A 20,910-nucleotide genomic window follows, 5' to 3' on the forward strand; every position below is an offset into this window, starting at 1 on the left:
AGGCGGAGGAAAAAAAACCCATAGTAGCGCCTTCTTGAGGCTATAAACTACGATGGTGGTGTTCGGAGTGAATGCCAGTGCCAACATGCTTGCACGCTCACCATTGCAATGACGATTTTGAGGCAGAATTTATGTCCACTGTGTGTTTAATGGCTCTTGGTGGCGCCAGAGTGAAAAAGGGATCATCAGTGTGATGTCTTTATCCTTTAGGAGGGCAGGGGGGAAGTAAATTTTAATGAGATTATCGTTTGGGATATTGAAATAAAATAAAAAAAAATCGTTTGCAAACATCCGCATGACTTTGAGCTGCAGAGCTCTGATCATGTGGCCTCACGAGGGGTTGGCCGTTGAAAGCGTTATTTTAAAAAGAAAACCAGAAGCAAAGCAATTCAACACCTCGTGTGTGCACAAAGAGCTTGCCTGCACATTTGTTTTAAAATGCGCTCCTCCTCCACATTCCAGTGGGCACTGCCAACGCAGGCCTGAAATCCTTCCCCCCCCTCTCGGCGCTTTGCTGTTCACTCCACCAGCCTGAGCTGAGCTGGGTGGAGGGGCGGCTCCCGTAGAGGTGCAGTCAGTTTTCAAGCCTGTGTTAGTGATTAAATGTGCAGTAAAGAGCGACTCTGAGGAATCGGTGCAAACCCCTAGATCAGTGGTTCTCAAATCCAGGCCTCAAAGCCCGGTGTCCTGCAACTTTTAAACGTGTGTCAGGTCCAACACGCCTCAATCAAACGAGTGAATCACCTTCTGAGTTGAGAGTCCTGAGACTCTGAGAATGACTTCATTAAGGATCCCTGCCCTGCACTAACAGAGGCATATCTTCACTTTAAAAGGTTAGTGCCAACATTTTAAGTATGCCTTGCTCACAATAATTATTGAATTACCACTAAAAAAAATAGGTTTTTAGTTCACCCAAAAACGTAATCACACCCTTTGAGCTTCAACAACGTCTGCTAGAACAACCACCTTTTGCAGCACTGAAAGACAGATTCAAATTCTGTCACATTTATATATACTTTTTTTATTTACAACCTCCAGTCTTTTGCATCCTTGTTCAGGCTTTCTTCCACAGCTAATAATCTCCATAACCAGGTTGTGACATCATGAAGCTGCCACCACCACGTCTCACGATGAGGGTAGTGCATTCAAGGTTATATCTCAGGGTGAGCATCAACTAACTCCCTCATTCTTTGGTTACCCAGCAAATTACTTTCACTTTGGTTACCTAGCAACATCCTGTTGAGTAACTTGCGCAGCAGCAGTTTCAAGTTTTTCCACTAACTCATAGCTTCTAAATAAAAAAACACAACGATGTGAAGTTAAACCTGTGGATGAAACAGGAAAAATCACGCTGCCATTTTGGTAGTATTTCAGACATTTGGAACTAAAACTAATAAATAGCTATATGAAACGTTTAATCATGATAAGTTTTCCAGCCATGATTGTAAAGGCGTATCACACTTTCTGCGTTACTCTTTGTTCAGGTTTTTATAAACAGGTTTTTTTCCACTTGTCAGTTATGCCCTACTTGTGTTTGGTCTATCACATGAAACCACAATAAAATGCACGTCAGACTGTAAGATGCTGTGTTCCCCAGTGTTGTTGTTTGTGTTGAATCAAACCAAGAGTCCATGTTTCAGTCTGACTTCTTTTAATTGACCTCAGAGAGTGATGTAACTTTACATATTAGAAAAAACCACGCATAAAAACACAGGTCACAAAGGATATAAATCATACAAGAGATTTCTTTGAAAAGTGTATGAACACCAGAACACACAATAAAGTGATCAATATATACATTTACTGTAGAATGTACAAAGAGCCTTGTCAATATGCAGTACAGTGGGCACTTACCAGCTATTCTCTTTTAGAAATTAAAAAATACAAACACTTCCCCGCCCCCCTGACTGATAAAACCATGTTTGTATTAAAAGTTTCCACATGCATCCTCAGGACTCGCCTTTGTGTGCAACACACAGTTAATGCCTTCATTTCCCCCCTGTATGATGCATGACAAAGCTGAAATAGGATAAAAGCACAATCATGACAGAAATGTTTTTGTTTTTTTTTTCGTTTTTTTTTTCTCTTTTTTTTGAAAAACCCTAACAATATAGTGCATTCAGGAAACGTTATAATCGGTCGCTTGTCTGATATCCCTCTGTTCGACGGATGTTTACCAAACAGCTACATGTTGAAAAATGTTTCGATCGAACAGCGTTCCTCACCAGCCAATACATTAAGTCACATTTTGATGACTTGAAACACATTTGTTTCGAACAGACAAATATGAAAGAAAGACACCGTCCACTTTGACGCTGAAGTGAACGCGATCCAAAACAAAAGAAAAGGTGAAACTAGACGTCATCGTCCACCTTTCCGTGTTCTTTTTCCTTCTGCTGAATCTCCCGCACAAAGAACAACGATGACACAACCAGTAATTGCACAATAAATAGATTACTGGAGGGATACCATATGAATGTCCGTGCATTTGTAAAGCTAAAAGTTACATTTAACGCTTATAAAAACACATAAGGCATGCAACTACCAGCTTAGAAAATGTAAAGTGAATTATTTAATTTACATACTAATAGAACACTGTTGAAGACCACTAAAAACTGCAAAATAAGCTAAATAATTTATGTAATAGAGTAGTTATGACCTGTTACATGTGCAGGTTGATAAATGAAAGCAGTAAAGCTGGATATATTCTCCCATCTTGGGTTTTAATCATTGTTCTGCACATCAAGATGCACATCAATGAATTTGAATATCATGGAAAAATGATTTATTCCAGTAACTCAGTCTAAAAAGTGAAACGTTTAAGTTCTACCTTCCGCTAAACCTTCCATTAACACTCTCAACTGCATGGCCACAACACGAGAGCTTCTCATCGAAAACGTGTTCGTTTTTTTAAAATTGGTCTTGATCAAATGAGTTTTTTTTAAATATATATTTTTGGAATTCTTCAGCAAAAACAACACATTCAGTAGAATTGACAGAAATATACATACATCTGTAAAATACAAAATTTGTTTGGTAATCACTCCTAAACAGAATTACTGACATAAATACATTTTTCAACCACATTCCTATTGAGATGCACCTTGACCAGGTTGTATATACAAAATGCCTCGTCATTCACTGTTTACATTGCTTTTAAATAAAACAAAATGTGAAACCTTCTGATTGTGTTTGACTCCGTGAACCATTTCTTTTTTAAGTTGTGTTTGGGGATGGCTTATCTTCAGGACATTCCACTCGTTCCGTCTCTCGGTTTTCATCACCAGAGGTTCTGCAGAGCCAGTCAAGGACTTTCACACTCTTCATGTGAGACCTTCCAGCTTTCGTTTGGCTTTGGCTTTAGATTTGTTGCTCCAGCTGGGACATCCAACGCCTAAATTTCAGATCTTTGGCATTCCTAATTCTTCACTTGTCTGTTCTGGATGCTACATTTTCAACATGCTGAGTAAATTGCTGCTCACCCCATATTTTTATTTTTATTTCCTTCATTAAAGCACTGATGGTAACAAGAAAAAAGAAAAAAAAAGAAAAAGGTGTGCACGTCATTCTGGGCAAATTCTTATCGCTTTCTTTTGTTTACCCCCTCGTTACTTTGTTCTTTTGTTTCTTTTTGTTAAGTTCTGGCTGTGATATCGGTTGCTAAAAATATCTACTGCTTACAGATAAAAAGTTACTTACAGTCAGGCATGCACAAAGTGTCAGTTGCGGCAATTGTTGCATCATAACTCGTCTGAAAAGGCAAAACTTGTTTAAAAGATGCTCGGTGAGGCTGAGCTCAAAGTCTGATTCATTTCCTAACGCAAATTTCACAGACTCCAGAAGGGCTGGGAAACAGTTCTCCAAGAAAAACAGCAATAACCGTGCAGTTTCCTGGTTTGTAGGCCTCCACTGTGTAGCAAAAGGCTGAGTCAGGTGCTGTAATGTAACACGTCAATGCTGAACTCGGGTACATGGTCTGGCATGAGGCTGATCATAGAGAGAGAGCGAAGCAGCCAGTGGGAGCCCGACAAAAAGAAAAAGGAAAAAAAAAAAATCTGCAAGCTCCCTCCATGTTGTCAGAAACGGTTTGCAGGTCGGATCGTGTCTGCGGGTTTGTCAAGGCGGTGTTTTTGGGCGCAGCGGAGAAATCCAGCTGCGCCAGAGATTCGTCACATCATAGTAGTGCAATAATTATTTTTTAAACAGTGCAAGATTCCAGCTTATATATTTATATTTAATTAATGATTTTTTTTCTTCATAACTCTGAAGATGAGAGAGGCTAACTACATACATACGTCAAAGGCCAGGTAAAGTTGTATTGGTCGTGTTAAATAGTATGGGAAGGATAATTTAAAAAAATAAAAAAAAAGATCAAACTGCACACTGGCCAACTTGAAAAAACAAGGAATAAAAGAAACAAAAATGTCTTTCATTTTACGTCGCAAATTCTGTGGTGGAGGCCACTGAAGCTGTGAATAAATTGGGGCGTTTCCTGCAAATTCTGATTGTTAAAGATATTGCCCTTTCAGAGATAAATAAATGAATCCACAATGAACACCAGACTGTTGGTATGCCGGGATTGGCCAATTAGCCTCCTAAATCCCACAAGGTCGTTCAATCATTTCTACACCCAAATCCACATCAGCTTTTTGATGAATAAGACCCAAAAGTACCAACCGCAAAGATACTACTTTGAAAATCCTAACTCATCCAACATGTTTTGTTTTTTTTGTTTTTTTTTAACAGTTTTTTGTTTCCACAGGATGTCATACATGTTTTTGTAATTAAGTTAAACACTACTTAAGAGGCTGGGAAACAAAAAAACAAAAACAAAACAACAACACACAAGTCAAAAACATAAAAAACTACTTTTGTTTTGTTTTGGGGTTGTTGTTTTTTTTTTTTTCTTCCAATCTTCAGTAACAGTTGTTGCCATGAGTGATTTCAGATACTTTAGGTCAGTTTATGAAAAACCCTAAAAAATGTTCTTGCTGGTGTAAAAACTTCTTACACATGGACAAAAAGCAAGTCACTGCTGAAGGAGTTCGTTTTACCGTTACACTATTATTTACGTGGCTTATTAATAATGATCTCTAACATTAAAGACAACCACCAGAATGACTCTTCTATTAGCAAGGGGAGGTCGTATACAGCATAATCAGCAGTTTTACCGACGATTGTGGTATTTTAGTCCCCACTGTACACATTTACTTAAATTAAATGTTTGATTTTTATTGTGAGAATATGATGCTGTAACAAAACATTGATTTAACTTCTTTTGTTTTTTTCGCACATCTTTACATGGGATTGATGGTTTTATAAATCATAAACCAACAGTTTTTTTCCCTAAATGATAGGATTAGACTCATGATCACAATTAAATAACTGTGTTGCTGTGTGTTGTTTAACCTTATGAATAATCTTCATTTAAAACCAGGCAACTTTTCTCCATCTGTAGAAGACACACTCTCCACCCAGAAACTGCTGAGCTGTCAGCAGATGAGGCCTTGCAGCTCTTAAGATAAAAGCCTGACCAGTTCTAAATAAAAAAAATCTTAACTATATATAAAAGGTGTAAAAAAAAACAAAACAAAACAAAAAAACTTGAGCAATAAAACAGTGTTAATAGGACACGCCTGAAAGCAATCAGACAGACGATGTGGGGAAACAGTTCACAGCCTTTGTTAAAGTTCATGAAGGCAGCACTTAATTCATTTTTAATGAAAAAAAAAAAAAAAAACTAAACAAAACAAAAACTCATCCTCCTACTTGTGGAACAAGATTGGCTTGGCCAAACCTGCGAGGATCTTTGGAACGTGCACCGAGATGATCTCCCCGATCATCTCGGGGAAGCTGACCTTCGTGTGAAGCGACTGAGCCTGAACAAACAGGTCAAAGGTAAACTGATGGAGCTTCTTTACAGTCTGAAACAGAAGAGAACGGGCAATCGGTTATGTCATGTCGATGAAATTTACTACGTGTGGTGATGAGTCATTTTAGGTTAGCAGATCCTGCTTTATTCACATGTTTTTCGTGTGATTCCTCTGCCGTCTGCTGCCATAAAAACTTTTAATGTTATTCAGCCACAGCTCTCTCCCCCTTGTTTTTGCCACCCTTTCACCACAACTCCCTCTATTTTTTATTTTTTTTCAATTTTTTGAGCTCTTCGGTCTCACCATCTGGAGAGAGTCTAGGAGTCGCGTCAGCTGGTAGAACCTCTGAGGACAGTTTGTGGTCATCTGGTAATTGATGAGGCGATCCAGTTCTTTGATGTAGGTGAGCCGCAATTCGTCAAAGTACTTCTGACTTTTCAAGCCCTCCACCGGAACTGTAGAACCAAAACCAGTCCATCAGCTGACTGTTAGCTTGCTTTTTTATTTTCGTCACACTTTAAAGTTTCAGATCAACAAACACGTTTCAATATCATACAAGAAACTCGATTAGTGCGAAATAAAGTTCTCAGATGATGATTTTATTGCATACGGGACAAGAGATCCAAACCACCATGACCTAATGTAAGAAAACAAGTCTCCCTAACCTTAAAGGTGAATTATGTTGCCTCGGTGAACAAAATAAGTCGGGTCGAGGTCTAGGTCTATTGCTATACAAAAAATTGCCAGTATTTTAAATTTTTTTGCACAAAGTCATTCTTAGATGATGAGATTTTAGTCTGCTCAGTTCTCACTACTTTGAGCTTCTTTCAGAATGAATCGTTCTAGGGACTCCTGTCACTTTAAATTCAAATAAGTCACTGCTGGCCACGCCCCCAACTCAATGTTTACACTCGCCAATGAAAATAGCTGCAAACATATGCGCATTTATACAACTGTACGACTTTGAAAAGTATTAGTAGAGCCTCGTGCACAACCAACAAGAATGCAACAAGTGGTTTCTGGATGGTAAGTCAACAACAAAACACTTTTTTTTTCCAGTAGACATTGCACCAGCTGATCAAATGTGCTGGAGCTCATCTTGGGTTGCAACGTGAGTTTCTGGGCTCGACTAGAATTGCTAGGTGATGACAAAGCGCTGGTCCGTTGTGACTTAACATTCGGGTAGTTTGTGGAACAAGCTCATTTTCCAGACACCAAAAAACATGAGTTTATTGCCAAAAAATGGCAGGATGGTTTTGTTAAGTGCTGACCCGCTTTTGGAACAAGCTCCGATCCAAATGGAAGTATAAAGTTGTGCAAAATATGAATTTTGCAAAATTGGTCTCCTTTAAGAACTGGTTGTGCCATCTTTTGAGCCAACAACTGCCGTCAAGCTTTTGTTGTAACTCTCAATGAGTCTTTTGAGTCACCTTGGGGTAATTTCTGTCCAACTCTTCTTTGCCAATTCATTTGAACTCCAACACACTGCGGGGTGTTCCAGCATTAGCAGCATGTTTGGGGTTTATACCAGAACATCTCAAAGGGATTTAAGTTGGGACTTTGGCTAGGTCATTGAGAGGTAAACTTGGTGAGCTGGTGTGCTTCAGATTATTGTGTGCTAAGGCTTAAGGTCACAAACGAAGATTCTTCTTCAGGATTTTGTGGCAGGTAGCAGAACTTGTGGTTCCATCGGTTAAGACAAGCAATCCAGACCCTGAAGTTGCAAACCAGCGAAAGACCATAAAATGACAACCGCCATGTTTGATTGTCAGCATGACATAAAAAAAAAATTTCTGCTAGATTTATAGCAAATGTACCGTAATTAGATGAACACCTTCCAAAAAGTCCTACTTTTGTCTTGTTGGTCTACAGAATATTTTCCACAGAGTCTTAAGAATCGCTGGGGATTTATTTTGGTAAATGTGAGACACATTTTTGTGTTTTTTTTTTTTTTTTTTGGTCATCAGTGCTTTTAGGCCCCATTTCCACAGAGCTGCTCTACAGTTGAACTGTGATGTGTTGCAATCCAGCAACATGACGCCACTTTATTCTACGCAACAACAAAAACAATCACGGATAGCATTGTGCTGTGTTGTGCTAACTTAGCCTGCTCAGCTTAGTGCATGGGAGATGAGTTATTGTTTTCTAAATGAAGTGAAAACTAGTGAGGTGGAAGCGCTGGCTCCAAAGCACCTTCGATGACGTGTTAAAATCACAGCGCCACACAGTGGCCTGGCATGACAACTACAGCTGACTCAATGTGTCTTGGCGGTGCCGACTAAACGTGGAACTTTTTCCCAATTAGCATTCGAAAATACCAGCGGTTTCCAGTCAGCGGTCTCGTGTAAACACAGTCTTAGTCTCAGGGAAGTCTTTGTCACCAAATTTCTGTCTTACAGCTGAATCAGGAGCATTAAATTAAGACAACAGGCCTACACCTGGGTTCTTTTGCAAAGTTGAATTGGATTATATGTGTTTAATAATCAAAAATCTGTAAATGCTATTCCAGTGCACTACAGTACTTACTGATGCTGAAGAGCAGCAAGGCCTTCATGCAGAGGAACTCCTCCTGCGTTATCTGCAGCAGCACAAACTCCTGGGACAGATGTCTCATCCGCATGCAGTGCTCATACATGGTGGAGATCTGCATCCGATGTCTGCAGAAGCAAAGAGGTCAGAATGAGAGGTGTAAACTAATGGAAGCGACTCAATTTCCGAGAGGTGAGGACATTTTCTCCGCAAGGCATAACTTCTGACAGGAAAGAGTGTCAGAGGTTACATCCATACCTATCAGGGATTCTGAATCACATTTACAGAAAGAGCTTCATGCACTGCAATCCTTAACATCTGGGGCAAAATGTTAAAAACACGCAGCGTATAGCGACGCCGTCCCATCACCTGCCTTTGGCTTCGAGTCGAAGAGAAATGACTGAATTTTCAGTGTTCGCCTCGAACAAAATGAATAAAATACAGCGCCATCAAAGTTTGTTAGCTTTGCTGAAATGAAATCATTCTGCCTTTATTGCAAACTTCGTTCACACTTCTCAACTGTGCCGATAAAAGTGAAATGAGTTTGAGTTTATTAATTGGAATAGAAATGTCACCAGAGAAACTCCAGCTGGAAAAAAAGGAAAGAAAGACAAATGTTCTGCCAATATAGAGTCACAGGCGAAAGTATTCATACCTTTAAAACATTGTTTCACGCTTTTGTGATCTCACAACCTCAAACGTCAGTGAGACTGTATGCATATGAACATGCAATCTCTGTGCAGTCCAGTAAAATTAAGACCACGTATCTGTTGTCCTTCCGCTTTACGCAAATTATCAATTTTCTCTGATGCAACCCAAGTCAAATTGTGACAAAATGCGAAAAAGGAAGACGTCAGTATGATGCAGGTGGGTGTGAAGTCCTAATGTTACAGTGTTGCAGAGCAGACCGGAGCAGCCAGCGAGTTTGCATCAAAGCCACAAAAGACTCAGCAAGTGCAATAAAATGAAAATACTGGACTGTTTAACACACTGAGTTTTATTCCATCTTTGCAGGGGCCTACTTCTGTTGTATTTATTTTATTTAGTGAGCATAAAAGCAAAACCTGTTGAACCATTTTTATTATATTACAGCTATAATTTTTCACATTAGTCTTTTTTAATGGTGACCATAAATAAACAAACCAGGCTATGAAATTCCTGGATTAAACAGGAGTGACTGAAGTTTAAAGTGGAACCACATACTGTACAGTAAGTGTGTGTTTAGATTAGAATAGGAACATCTGGTTCAGACTAAAAACTCTTCAACTCTGTCTGAATAGGCAGATATCTGAGGGGAAACCTCCCACTGAAAAGGCTTTGGTGTTATAAACTATGTGTAAAGAAATAAATAAAAAAAGGTCGTTTTTATCCAGGTTGATCCGGCCGTCATCAGCTCTTTTCACTTCCACCACTGACTGTTTTTTTTGTTTTTTTCTTTAGCAGCCACATCCCGCCGCGCTGCATTCACAATTTTTTTGTTTCAGATGAATCTGCAGATGCTGTTTATAAACAGTGTTCACTCTCATTTATAAATTATTATTATAGATTTCAGATTGCTGAGTCAAACCTTCGTTCCTGAGCAGCTTACAAATACCGATTAGAGGTCGGACACTTCAGAGTGTTTCTACACACAGAACCACAACACTCACTGAAATATATATATATGTGCAATATTTAAATGATAAATTGCTGCTACATTTGGTAGGCTGTTATATTTGAATTGTAATCAATTCTCATTCTATGTTGCATTGTGTTTTTGTGTCTGTTCTGATGTAAAGCACTTTGAAATGTCTTGCTGCTGAAATGTGCTATACAAATAAAATTTGATTGATTGATTGATTGATTGATTGATTGATTGAAGAGCAGTAAATTAGTGTCCAGTGACTACAGACGACAAATAACCTTTTGACAAATTCTGGCGCATTTACAGCTATTAATGTGCATTTTCCCTACTAACTAAATTAAATAATAATAATTAAAAAAACAACAACAAATAAACATCTTGCATTTATAAATGATGACCCAACAGCAGCCGGTTGGGTCATCATTTAAAATAAAATATACATAAATCCTACTAAAAAAGACTACAACAAAAATTTTAAAAGGTAAAAATTGAAAAATAATCTAACAGATGAATCTTAACTATATCTAATAACATCTGGAGCACCTTGGGATCATATTTCAGTAATTAGTCGTCTTTGGAACGAAAGATGACGAACTAATTTCTCTTCATCTTTAGTTATTTAACAAACAACTAAAGGTTTTGAGTCAAAGCATTTGAATCTGAACCATTTATCGATTTCAACAACGACAAAATTTTCATTTTGGAGAAAAAGTAACCCAACATAAAGACGCTGCCACTACCGTGTTTCATGGAAGGTCTGATGCTAGTTTGGTCATTTTCAGTTTTGCTTTTGTTCTTAAAGACCAGAATTTATTTGTCAGCAAAGCTTTAGCCAGACCTGGATGTTTGTTTTTCTTTCTTCTTTTGAATGAAAATGGGTCAAAGTTACAGCCCTGAAACTTCGTCTACAGACATGGAGGAAGTTGGATATGCAGAAGAAAACTGATGTGTGTACTTTTCTCCTGATGTCTTTATAATCCATCTGAAAAAACTAAACAACTAAAAGAAGTAAATATGCAAATGTGAAGAAGATTGTATATAGTTGGACATTATTTGTGGTTAATCAGATTAACTATATTTCATCTTAGCTGTGACTGAATGTTGCTACTAAGTCAAAAGATCTGAAGTGAACAAATTCCTCACAATCCTATTTTTTTAATTTTTTTTTTTACTTTTCTAAGAGTGTTCATCTCAAACTGCGGTACGGTACTACGGTAATGTCTGTGTCTTTTTCCTGTTATGTTTCAGATGTTACAGCGTCTTATTCATAAATACATAAATAAAAAAATCTGGCACCTTGCATTCAAATATTAAACAGAACCTGAGCTGAAACGCAGAAGCAGAGAGTTTGAAAAAACTCATAATTGAAAAGCTTGTAGATTCACCTTAAGCAGCTGACGCTGTTGGTAACCGTCTTCTGATTGACCTTATCAGTCTCTCACATACTGAGAGAGGATTTCTGGAGCCGTGTGCAGTGCCCTCTGGGTTCATTAAGGTTTGCCACAGTTTGTCAATGACAGCTCATTAAGGTCCAGACCAATAGCCAGCTGTCTAACACACTAATGAACATCTTAATCTATTATTCACTGTTTAGGTTTGGATTTAGTGCAGCATAAAATAATAACAGCCAGTGCTTTGTCTTTTGTTATGTAAATTGTAATCACTGTAAAACTATATTTTGTACTGAAGCTCCCAATAAATTCTCACATTTCCTGCTGTTTGTCTGATTGAACAGCGTCAGTCGGACACGTTGAGGCATTTTGAAGCTTCCTTCACGCTACATTACAGTTAATAAGAAACATTTGTGGCTGTACAGTATAACACGCATTATCAGTTTCTTAAAAAGCAAAATATCCCTTGATCTTATTTTTTCCATGTTGTCAATTTGTAGACATATTTTAGCGTAGACTACAAGTGTCCTGATCAGTAGTGATGATTTTACAATTTACCTTGTGTCATTTTTGAAAAATGACACAAGGTAAATGAATGGACATTCCAACATTTTACAAATTTTTGAATGTAGCATCCCCACTGTGAGAATCCGGTGCTGCTTCAAGATGTTTTTGTCAGGATTTTTGTGTGTTTGGATTTTGGTTTGTGGTTTTTGTTATGGGTTATTTTAGATTTGTAGTTTTACATTTTTCTTTTTTGTTGATTTTTTTACTCCTTGCTCATTGAGTTTTGTCAACCTGGTTCATGTCTAGTTTCATAGTTTATTCTTCATTTTATTATTTATTTGTTTCTCTTTGGACTATTCTTGTCTTGTTCTTGTCTAAGTATTTTGGTTTTATTTTTATTATCCATTCTCAGGTCCATTTGTGCTATTGCTGTTAATCTCTTTGTGTTTTTATGTTCGTTACTTTTGTTTTTATTGCGTTGCACCTCTTGAGTATTTGGATTTTCAGATTTTTTCTTCCCTTTTTTTTTTTTTACAAAAACGTATGTTTTTATAAAATAGATCATCCTAATGCCGCACTTCAATGTCTGTCTGCCCATTGGCTTCCCAAGAACCCCCAGGACAGTTCTTCATATAATCCTGTTGCCGTCTATTTTGCGATAATTTAATTTGTGCAAAACTACTAAAAAAACTAAAACAGAAGATCTTCAGCTGAAATCTCAGCAAGAAGAAAAACACATTATTATGGGGAGGTGTACTACAAATGCACCACACACTTTTCAGATTTTATTAGTACAAAAATGTGAAAACCATGTTATAGTTTTTCCAGTTCACCAATATCTATTAGAGGGACTATTGTAAATGTCCCTCTAAAATACACTGAAGTTGTGTTCAGAATGTGAGTAAATGTTGAAAAGTACAATAATGACTACATTTGCAAGGCAATGTGAATATACAGTTAAATTAATGACTGTACTTCCAGTTGTGTGCTCTAATAGAGCAACACACCAAACTCACCTCAACACTTTTTTCTTGAGATAGTTCAATCTGATTCAGCACAAAGCCATGAGTCTTACTACTGAAAAATGTTCCTGACTTTAATTTCTCAGCAACAAAAGAACACAAAGAAAAGGCAAATTGGTTCCACATGATTGTAAAAGGGGGAGAAAAAAAAAAAACCCTCCTGCTTTACGCTGTCAACACCTGGAAGCCTTTGTGTTTGTATGTGAGCAGAAAAATCTATTTACAGAAAGAGATCAGGGAAGATGAGAATAACAGCTCCACTAATGTGAGCGATCACTAAACACAATGAACCTTTCCAAGGGAAGAATTGAGATATTCAGAGTGATACGTACTCGTTAAAGACGAGGTCCGGTGCAAAGTAAAGCATTCTGCCGTTGACGTTCTTGTAGGACCTCCACACCAGGGCGAACACCATCACCCCCATCCAGGACTGCTGGATGACAGTCATCTGGTCGTCCACGTGGAGATTTCTGAAGCCTAAAGATGAATATTACAAGTCATAATTGTTCCTGATCATTAGAAGAACACTGCTCAAATCATTGCAATCCATTCGTAGTCAACACACCGAATTTTGAAGAAAAATTGAAAATCATAATTGTAACTTTTACACAGAATATTTTAAACTATTTGTTAAAGCTGCCACTATGTTGTTACAGTTTATGAGACAGATAATCTGTAAAAAGATACAGCTCCTCCACCTCCTCCCTGTTGCTCCCGTTCCCGACCAAAAACAACCAATCAGAGCCAGGAGGAGGGTCTTATTGCTGTCAATTATGCTCATGTACTCACTGCTAAATGTGCTAATGGCAGAGAAACAACTTATCCCAACAAGAAAACTGTTTATCTGCCAACATCGGTGGTCATGCTAAGTAGCCTAGCATTCCTGACAGGCTATGTTAGCTGCAGCGTAACAGAGCTCAGAGCGGGAAGTAATAATGGGGACGAGTCGCAGCACACCGGATTGTGATTGACAGCGCTAAGCTCCTCCTCCTGACTCTGACTGGTTATTTCTAGGTAGCACTGGGAGGACTGGCAGAAAGCAAAGGAGCTCAATTTTTTCACAGATGTTTTTTTTTTATAACATACCGTTAAGACAGTAACAGTTTCAACAAATATGTAGAAAAAAAAAAAAATTAATAAAAGTCACAAACTGCAGCTTTAAATCTTATTTTCATTATCTGTCAAATAAATTCAAACCCAGTTGCACCTTTAAGACTATTTTAACTGATTACTTAATGACTTATTAATTTCCTAAACACTGCAAAAATAGAGGAAAAAAAACCCCAACAAACTCCTCCTGGGAGTCTGTAAGATTTAAACTACTTCATTCGTATCTCTTGGCACCAACAGGTTGCATGGCATCTTAATACTTTGGCTGATGAAAATGTTACCATCATTTGTCTCAGATTTTAGTACATTAGTGTCACGTCTTCTTTTCTGCATAAATTAGCGATGAAATCTGGGCAAGTTTGCTTGGACTGCTCCCCCATTGCCTCCAACAAATGGAGACGGTTTTGGACGAACACAAGGCTGGGAGAAGAAAAGGAGAAGAGTGGGGGGAAAAGGAAGGAAAAAGGAGAAAAAGGGAAAATTGGAAGCCCTCACATACCAGCTTCATCTCACAGGATACTGAGAGGCTAAGGAAATCTTTATAATACTTGTAAACTCAAAGGAGCAACTACACGTCTGGCCAAGAATCACCCACCCACCACTCCGGAGGCTCATACAGGTCATTGTTACGGCGCTTTGCAAAAGAATTCATGCTTCTTGAAATTTTTCTCATGCTGGCATGTTTTAAAAACACATTTCCATCAATTTTATTGGGATTTTATGTGTTAGACTAGCACAAAGTAGAGCATAAATATGGATTTATTTTCCAGCCTTCAGATAAGTCGAAATAAATCACTTTGTTGACAAAGGGAGGTTGAAAGCACGCATGGCACACACATTTTTATTAGTATAGACTTCTGAAAGCAATTTTCCTTCCACTTCCCACCTATACACCACTTTATGTGGGTCTATCTCATAAAAAAATTGATAGAATGCATTAATATTAGTGGTTGCAATTTGATCAAATGTAAGCAATACTCCCGCAAGGTCAACAACTTTCATGACATGGCAGGTCAAGCAGTGACAAGGCGGCCTGTGTCACGCCGCTCTGCGGATCGGTCCAGTAGCTTGGACGTGTTTGTCTTAATGCTTTGATTTGATTCTTTCCGTTTGTTCTCGTGACTATGACTGCAACCTAACACAGCAGCTGAGTTCTGTGACAAACACTCCTACCACCCAACGCCTGCATGCTAGCAGATGTCTGGCACAAAGGCATAGACCCTGGTGGAAAGCAAAACTCTGTTAAAATGAATCGATTTCATCAATAATATGGCAACTTCTCGGTTTCCCCGTGTAAATTCTGTCAATATGCATTTGACAAACTTTTAAAATAACTGAGCTTTGTCTGCTGTCTGGCATTCAGTGAGGATCATGTCTGATCCAAATCAAGCAGAAATTCTGTTAACACTGTTCATAACTCAATACTACATTAATACAATACAATACCTTCAACAAATGTTAGTTAGAGTGTAACTGAGTTACTCTTAGCTGAAAGACTTCATTCTCTCTGTTGCTGGCATGATATGATAAATTCACAGTTTGTAGCAAAACAACATAACAATAAATAATATGTTGAATATGGATAGCATGAGCCAGTCGCACCACAATAGTAAGCTAGCTTTAACATAACTCATTTAGTTGGCACCCTGTGGGGTTTACTGGGTAGGGCACGCAATTAAAAACATAAACATGCCACACAGAGGAGAAAACGCTGTAAAATGTAAGATCGTTGTTCCAGAAGGAGGTAAATAGGAAACATGGGAACAAAACAAAAAACATCGTTAAAAGTAATAAAAATGGTGATTATTCCTGAACTACACATTGCTGCAAACATTTGGCTTCCTGTAAAATACACGAGCGAGTAGAATCTATAAGGCTGTTGGTGCGTTTACACATTTCAGCACAAATGTTTCACATGTTGCGCTGTTAAATAAATGGCAAAACTACATGATATTTTAGTTTGGTGGTTTAGTTTTTACAAGGACCTAGAGAGGTGGTTTTTGTGGCATCGAGAACTCAGTTTGTTCCATGTTACCAGTGTATGCCTGCACAACAAAAAGGGTTTCCCTACTGTCTAAAACATGCACAAAATGTCTGTAAGGTGGTCATTGTGGTTTATTATTGTGGTGGCAGGATATACGGATCCTCTATGCTACATGGTGGAGCATTGTGGCAGCAAATCTATGGTGCCCCATGCAGAGTATGCATGGGGCACAATGTTCAAAGCACAATGCTTTGAACATTGTGCTTAGTCACTGCTTTGGCTGCAACCACAAGGATCTCACGAAGCAGCAGTGGAAAAAAAACAACAAAAACAACAACAACAACAAAAAAAAAACAAATCCACAACATAATGCTACTAAACATTGGACCATGATCAGTCACCTAGCAAATAGAGAATGGTATTGGCTGAGTGCGCAGCACTAAATTGTGCAAAGCCTGTTAAACAGCAGGTAGTTGCGAGTTTTTCAGGTTCCAGTTTGAATGCAAAATGGGTTTTTGTTACATCAACGAGAAGGTTTGGGGATATATGTAGCAGGAGGGAAGAGGACAAAGAGAAGGAGAAAGACAAAGGTCAATTACTGTGTCTGGGCTTTCAGTGGATTAACGACGCCATAAGACCTGGGCCTCGAAGACGCCGTCCTGCATCTTTAAGATGAGCCACTGGCTCGACACACTTGAATGGCACAAATGGCTGAATTGGCTCCTCAGAAGGCAGTCGAGGGCCCCGTCCCCGTACTTCCCCCCTCGTGTCCTTCAAAGACTCGTTCCTGCTGAAGGGTTTGAGTGTGCATTGTGTCCCAAATTTCCGGAGTGATCTTTAGCCCCGCCCCCTTCGCCCCCTTCGCCCACTGGACCCACACTTCGGCTAAGCATCCCGGTGGACTTCGGGGAAGCGTATTACCCACAATTCATCACAGCATGTGATGATTTGAATGATGGCAATGTTCATCAAACAAGCTGCGTTTGTCAGTTTTCACATTGAAATTATTTTCGTTTGACTCTACTGTGAGAATACTATTGAAATGTACTCCATATTCAAAACATTTGAGCAGCCACATATTTCCTGCATTAACTTTGGACAGCTAAAGTACCTATACTGTACTTTTAAAATCTAACTGGTCGTAGTATCATATTTAGCAGTACAAATTCCAAATCAGCGACCACACCTGTCATTTTGAACGTTGTAGTTAAGACGCAGAGGCGCCTGTTGATGACGTAACCCTACTGTACCAATTTGACCATTTTTACACGCTTGTAATCTGAGCACTCGAAGCCTTATGTACACTTGGAGGGAGGACGCACTTCATAGGGAGCCATAGGGTGCAGTGTGAGTACTGGGACCAGGCCAGGTTCTTCAGCGCTCTTATATTGACCTCATTATTTGACTTAGGTTGTTTGGCAGCAAAGACTGATCTAAAAATGTCAAGACAGCAGCCCTCGAGGACTGAAGTTCGACGCATGTGACGCATGGGGAGAAGCGCACACGTCACCAAAGTGTGCAGGAGTGCAGGTACTTCTGGGTTTTTCCAGGTTGCAGTTTTAATGCAAACTGTATCGGTCACACTGCCAGGGAGAAGTCTTATCAGTGTAATTAGTGAAGAGGAATGAAGAAAAAGAGGAGAAGGGGGGGGGGAAAGGTCCAAGAGTAATTTTACACTAATTGCATCATGACTCATGAAAACTTATTTCAGGATCCGCAACCTCGGTGTATTTTGTTCGCATTGATCACTGGGAGCGCACAAGACTAGCAGCGAATGCTGTACGTAATGCCCCTGCCTCTCTGGCCAGGGTAACGTTTTTGCACATGATGGTGTACCCTGCAGTGCATAGCTCTTTGTATTGAAAACCCTTTATCTGGACACCGTCATACTGCTGATTAATGAGGAAAAATACTGTTGGGGTTTTCTCAGAGCTCCAACTGATTGTGGAGGTGCAGAGCCCAACTCAAGTATATAAGAAAAGACTGAACATTGTGAGAAAAGCCTCCCAATGCTGATGAGATACGATTGCAGTAGTGATTTGCTAAAATAGCCAGAAAAGCAGCAGGAAAAAACCCCCCAACTTTTTCCTGGAATCTTAGAGTGCAGCAGCGTCTTGATACTTTTACACTCGTGTGATTTTATGTTTTTGGCGCTCTTGCTCTGTTTTCTGCCATGATCCATGCTGCTTACTACTTACTCTCCTTCCCGCTCCTGCTGATTGCTCATTGTCATCACCTGTGCTGCTCCCTATTTAAACACCTGTTCTTCATCAGCTTGCTGTGAGATTGTCTGATCCTCTTTTGTAGCCTTCTAGGTTTGTTTTATGAACTGTGGTCAAGTTTATAAGATCAACGACCTGCCTGTGTGTTTGTCTAGTCAGTACAAGTTTGTGAGGGAAGTTTTTTTTTTTTTAAACCTCTGTAGCTGTCTGACCTGACCATGACCCAGCTTCAAGCCAATCATATTCTGTATTGTTCCTCTCCCCCCATCTGTCTGAGAACCTCTGGACAATTTATGGATCACATCTTTTTTAAATTGTGGATTCTATATCCTCTGTGTTTCCAGCAAACATCTCGGAGGCTCGCAAGGCCAAACCACTCACAAATCTCCCAGTCCTGCAGAAGCTGGATTTCTGGAGGTTGTGGATCCCAAACTGCTGGTAAATCTTTTCTCTTTCTTTTTTTTTTTTGTTTGCTTCCTGGTACTCTTCCAATCCCATCGCTCAACTCTGTTTCCGTTTTTCAGACCATCCAGCGCAAACAGATCTAAGCAGCACTGAATAAACTCCTCGAATAAATCTGTTTGAACTGTTACTTTGTCTTGGCTGTGTTTTGGTTTCTGGCTCTTAGTTTTCTAAGATTGAGTTTTGATATTTTCATAGGTGCTTTACATTCTGAATGAACCTGTGGATGGAAACTGGTTTTTTTCATTTACAAATTAACCTCTTCCAAATTTGCCATGATCAAAGTAAATTTAAATGTTTTTTAAGGTTCCAGAGACCATGAAACATTCTTGGGGTGTTTTCTCACCTGATGGTTGGGTAGACTTTGTGAGATTGGGATTAAAGTTGCAACATTTGCTATATTTCCAGCAGACGTGCTTCCCTTCCACTCTGCACCGTCTCAATCTAAACAAATTTTAAAAACCTGTTCACCTGCACAAAGAACTACAGGAGGAAATGACACGAAAACCTCCGAAGACCAGAGTAACTTCCTCCTTCACAAAATGTAAATCTAAATGGAGTAGTGTCAGCTTTGATCAGTTGTAGGGTTTCCCTTTTGTCCCTGGTAAAAGACCACAACCCATTTTTTTCCCCTGTAGTGCTAGACTTGCACATACCAAAGTCTGCTTCCTGCTTTTGGAGCGGTTTCCAGCCCACTTGCATTCAGAGTTCACTTCAATTGAATGAGATCCAGGTTTTTAGGTGGACCAGAGTTTGCAGGTTTTTTTTAATTTTTAATTTTTTATTTTTTGGGGGCCACACTAGAATTTATTAGAATTAGAATACCTCCCCAAATGAACCAGACTTTGTAGACAGACAAACCAGACTTTGATTAAACTGAGCTAAACAGGGTTGATGTGAATGCGCTCTTAATCCTGTTTCAAGGATTCTAATCAATTTGTGATGTCTTGTGTGTTTGTTTTGGTGTCCTACCTGGTAAGCCTTTAGCCCATTTGACCACTTTGACCAGTTGTCTCTCTCCCAGCTCATTTAGGCTGGTGAGCAGGCCAGCAGCTGAGTCTGGTTGGCCACAGTCGTGTCCAGCATTCACCACCTCAGGCTCGATGGACTCAAGGATGTTCAGGAAGACCATCTGGGAGTTCAAGCTTGGACCTGACTTAGGAGACATGTTGTGGGGTACTTCTGGCGCTTCCTGTCCAGGATGTTCTTCTTCTGGGTTCTTCTGTTGTCCAATCTTCTTCAGTTTGCGTGCTACGAGTAGAAAGAGAATAGACAATAGTTTCTCATGGTTTGTTTTATTTTATTTTATTAATGTCATATCCTATATTTTATGCCTCTAGATGTCTATTGGTGGTGTTACTTGCTCTTCCCTGACCACCTGTTCTTATATATGGCTTCTAGTCTGAATTACAAATATATTAGCTGAGCATGAGAAGAAACATGGGCGCTACTTAGAGAAATCTTAACTCGACTGCATCATAATTAGCTCAATTTACAAATTATGGTCAGAATAGGACATTAGTTTTGGTTTGTGAAGACAACTAGATTTATTTTCTATATAAATCTAGTTGTTTGGCGAAAGCCTCAGTGGTTTGTTTGGCAAAACCAAACGAGAAGTAGTAGCGCTCGCCAGCAACTGATATCATACAAGATATATTACTGTGGCATTCCATGTGCTGCAGAGATACTGAGACTGATACAGTTCTCACTGTTCATTTGAAAAGACATGATTTAGAGCATTAATCAAATCAAGTAGTTAAAGCCACAAAAGCAGCCAAGTGGTCTGTTAATTCTGCAGGAGTTGCAAGGGCAAGAATCAGTTGGCACCTCTTCAAGATGTTAACCTGCGGCATAACAAGGCGGAGTGTTTCGACACTATGTTAGCCATTACGGTCCATAGAGCAATTCGTTGGCATAAATTACAGTGAGCACTTCTTTCTGTCTTCTAGCAAATACACTTCAAAGTGTATAATCTGCTTGACAGAAATCCAACTGAAAATTCAGGGCAAGACAAGAAAATTTATGTTGACAATCTGGCAGCTTGAGCTGCTTTGTGTACAGCTAAACTCTATTTGCAAATCACACAACCACCATTTTTACCTGCTGTACATGCTGCTTCTGTACCGACATCAGGTTATTTGTTCCGCTGAGCTTGTTTGCTTGGCCTTTGTTTGCTGGGTTTGGGT

At 39.1% G+C, this 20,910-nt stretch overlaps 1 protein-coding gene across 1 annotated transcript in view; it reads right to left on the reverse strand.

Annotated features, from left to right (window-relative positions):
- Positions 1 to 1,634: 1,634 nt before the first annotated feature.
- ar (androgen receptor) overlaps positions 1,635 to 20,910 on the reverse strand; it is a 40,552-nt gene continuing 21,276 nt past the window's right edge. Inside the window, exons 4-8 of the mRNA XM_044141246.1 lie at positions 19,697 to 19,975; positions 13,279 to 13,423; positions 8,400 to 8,530; positions 6,177 to 6,328; positions 1,635 to 5,924 (exon numbers count right to left, since the gene is read on the reverse strand). Of these exons, the coding sequence (XP_043997181.1) occupies positions 5,766 to 5,924; positions 6,177 to 6,328; positions 8,400 to 8,530; positions 13,279 to 13,423; positions 19,697 to 19,975 (866 nt within the window). The 3' untranslated portion in view covers positions 1,635 to 5,765. The remainder of the gene's footprint in view (positions 5,925 to 6,176; positions 6,329 to 8,399; positions 8,531 to 13,278; positions 13,424 to 19,696; positions 19,976 to 20,910) is intronic.

This window comes from Gambusia affinis, linkage group LG15, assembly GCF_019740435.1.
Source record: "Gambusia affinis linkage group LG15, SWU_Gaff_1.0, whole genome shotgun sequence".
In the NCBI taxonomy this organism is placed as follows: Eukaryota; Metazoa; Chordata; class Actinopteri; order Cyprinodontiformes; family Poeciliidae; genus Gambusia; species Gambusia affinis.